Source organism: Brienomyrus brachyistius, chromosome 17, assembly GCF_023856365.1.
Source record: "Brienomyrus brachyistius isolate T26 chromosome 17, BBRACH_0.4, whole genome shotgun sequence".
Classification (NCBI taxonomy): Eukaryota; Metazoa; Chordata; class Actinopteri; order Osteoglossiformes; family Mormyridae; genus Brienomyrus; species Brienomyrus brachyistius.
Window position 1 is genome coordinate 11,610,880 of NC_064549.1, and position 3,369 is coordinate 11,614,248.

The window sequence follows — 3,369 nt, forward strand, 5'->3', positions numbered from 1 at the left end:
CCTGGTCAGTTGATGCTGAAAGAGTGACGGCAACAGCTGCACAGTGGATCAGCACCAGCATGGAGAGGGGGGTGGGGTGCGGGGGTGGGCGATTCCCGGGGCAGAGGGGGGTCACGACACCACTAGCGACAGTGTTTTTGCCCCAGGGCTGCTGGGAGTGTTCAAACACGACCTTGTGAACCCCAGGGACTGAGCGAGCCCTTTGTGGGCCAGAAGCGGGTGTGCGTACTGGACGGGGGGGGCTGTATTTCTCATTAAGCTCATAGGAGAAAGGGGCCAGCAACTGAAATTAAATACACATATGGGGGGGGGGTGGGATACACAAAAGACCCCAGCTTCAGGTTCGAGGGCTTCAGTCACAGTGCCATCGTTAAGGAAGGTCGGCGTGTTTCTCTAATTCGTCACAAGGGCGGGCATCGTGTTTACGGGGGTGGGGGGGGTCAGCCCCATGCTGACTACTGCAGGGTGCATAGGGGGCTGGCAGGTTCTCAGTCCCACCCGCACGCATGGGAAGCTCATTCACCCTCGTGACGCTCGCTCTCGGGGCCCGGCTGCTGTCCGCGTGTCAGGCGCGTTTTAATTAGGGTTAATGTCCTGGGGCTGCGATTCAGCCACACACTAGGGTCCTCTGTGTAGCCATTAAAGGGGAAAAAAGTAAGACATGTTTGTGCAAAAGCCTTTGGTTATTTTCCTATTTTTACATCAGAAACAAAAGTGAGTTTGTTTGCCGGCCTGTGTGAGTATTAATAGACATGGCTGTCCGTCGTCTCCTGGAGGAATTCACTAAACGCGGTTTTCAGACAAGTCCGCCCCATCCTTCTCTTTTTTTTAAAGGGTGCACATTTAGAAAAGCTCCTTTTGAATGGGAACTTTGCCCCCTTGAAAAGAGCATTTTCATATCTAAGATTGTGAAGAAAATCCCAATAATACGCATAAATGCATTTACAGGATGAGGAAATTTTCACTTTTTTGAAAAAAGACATGTCAACACATTCATATGTATATTTATTTTATTTTAATTATAAATAGCAATAGCACTGTATTTGTACATGAGAAGCTGTACATTGAAATGATTCTGTACAGTCATATCAGAGGAAAAAAATGCAAAAATAGTTGCCATTTCCTGTCATGATTAATGATAAACAAACGTGAGCAGAAATGGGACTGAGCTGCCCGCCTCGTTAACGTGTCCCAAGATGGAAGACGCTGGAGTTGGGGAAACTGCCGAAATGCTGTTGTGGCGTCATGAGAGTCTTACACACATGCACACGCACACGCGTGAACGGACACACGAGTCATGCATGTGATTAGCACTTAGAAATAAATAAAGGTGCAATACATCAGTCTGATCTTTTTTTACACAAGTACTGCAGTGAAAACACACCGGATTGAAACAGCAAAACAAAACAATTTGGCTTTGTGGTGGCCCGTACGGGAAGCGTGTTTTAATTCTTTTGACGTGTTTTAAATGGCTCCATGTGTGCTTGTAATGACATTAATGCTTCACATGAGCGGACGTGTCTTGCAGCAGTTTCACCCTTTTTATTTTCGGTCATTTTTTTCCTGCCTTCTCCTTCCTGCCTGAGCGCGTCCCACTCAGTGCAGCGCAGCACCCACAGACACCCACAGGGGGCGCTGCTTTCCTCCCTCCTATGACGCGTCTCTGCGTGTCAGTGACTCTGAGGTATGTCGCATTGCACTTTTGGGGGTGTGCTGTGCTCCCTCCTCATGCATGTCTTGGAGCTGAGCTCTATCGCCCCCTTCTGGCGGTACCCCAGACCTCTCCTGTCAGTCCGTCGCTTTCCGACAAATCACTTTTGACCTCCGCCCTGCCCCCCCCCCCCACCCCCAACCCCCATATCTTTTGGCTTGAACACTGCCGCTCTATAGTGAGCTCCTCAGTCGTCATTAAGCCTCGGTAAACATTTGTCGTCTGCTGCTCCGTTCCTGGCTTTTGTTTTCAGTGCATAATCGTGCCGCGTCCATCCATGGCTGCGTCGAGGCCTCCAGCATAGCGCCCCCTGTCCCATCCCTGGAGGAATGCAGAGTCTGCTTCTTACTCATTGCTAAGGTCCTGTGTAAAAAGACTCTTAGGTGGGGAAGCCCATACTGCTTAGCAGTATGAAGGGATATGTTTGGCTCCATTGCCTCCTGTTACGTAGTCCTGGGTTATGTGGATACCACCCCCCCCCACCCCCCCATCACCAGGCTGGCCTTACACAAACATCTTGAGAAAATGTGTCCTCAGTGGCATCTCTGTTATTCATGGCAATCAAACAGGGGGAGGCCCTGGGTTTGTTCTGATGTCATCCTCTCTCACCTTTCATCCCCCACATGGACCAGCCTGGTCCTCAAAGCGCGATGTGAAGCAGCTCAGTCCAGAGCCTAGTAACTGGAGAGCTCACCTCCCCCCCCACCCCGCCCACCCCCCCCCCCCCTTTGGTCCTGATTAGATGAATCAGCCGTCTGTCCATGTACCCAGCCAGAGCACGTCCCTGCCCCGCTCAGCCACCCCCCCCTCCCACCTATAAACCCAAAGAACCAGGAGTAAAGCAGGGGGGGTCGGCGAGCTGGCTTTTGGAGACACTTCTGTTCAGGCAATTTCAGGCTTCAGATAATGAAAGGCACCTGAAAGAGAGAGGAGAACAAAAAATGGAGAAGCTCTCAGAGATGAAGGTCTTACAGGAGGAAGGTCTTAGAGAAGGTTGTCTCAGATGCAGCCATGTCTAGGTTCCCGGGAAGTGTGGTGGCCAGATCGGGGGCTAATGTTTATCCTATTAGGTCTGACAACACCCCGGCAATGTGGGCCGGCGGTCGCTGCTGATTCCCTGGCCGACCCCTGCCGCCAGCACGTGTTTCCAATCGCTGCCTGCCACGGGCTATTTAGCTCACCGCCAACGTAGGCAGCACGTGGGTATCGGGTCGCAGCGATTAATGATCTCAAGATGTCAGGGCCGGGATTGGGGCAGAAGGAGACAGCGAAGCCTCGGCCGACTAACACCGAGGCGGAGATTCTTGAGCCGGCTCCCTTAAGGTCGTTTCATGGATGGCCGGCCACGGCAGGGTCGTTGGATGACTGATCCGATCGATATGGACACCGGGACATCCGTGTGGGGATGGGGGGGTTAAGGGGCTGCAATCACAGTGCTGATGACGTTTTCCTCCTGACATTAATATGACGCTAATCGGAGCTGATGTATCCATAATGCACTGGGCTCTTTCAAAATGTCACCCACCTGTGTAACTATAATTCGTTTTGTTACCTGACATAAATTATTTCTGCTTTTCCAGTGTCAGGGACTCTTGCCATTTACCGATTACCTGACATTTAGGGTGTTTTTCCACTGCACCAGATACAGCATTTTTGGT

General features: G+C 51.4%; 1 protein-coding gene across 4 annotated transcripts in view; it reads right to left on the reverse strand.

Annotated features, from left to right (window-relative positions):
- Positions 1-2,470: 2,470 nt before the first annotated feature.
- LOC125712365 (paired box protein Pax-3-A-like) overlaps positions 2,471-3,369 on the reverse strand; it is a 29,279-nt gene continuing 28,380 nt past the window's right edge. For 2 of the 4 annotated variants that reach the window (XM_048982323.1, XM_048982320.1), the window contains exon 9: positions 2,471-2,628. In XM_048982323.1, coding sequence (XP_048838280.1) covers positions 2,594-2,628 — 35 coding nt within the window. In that variant the 3' untranslated portion in view covers positions 2,471-2,593. The remainder of the gene's footprint in view (positions 2,629-3,369) is intronic. The other 2 variants (XM_048982322.1, XM_048982321.1) reach the window with 1 other exon arrangement.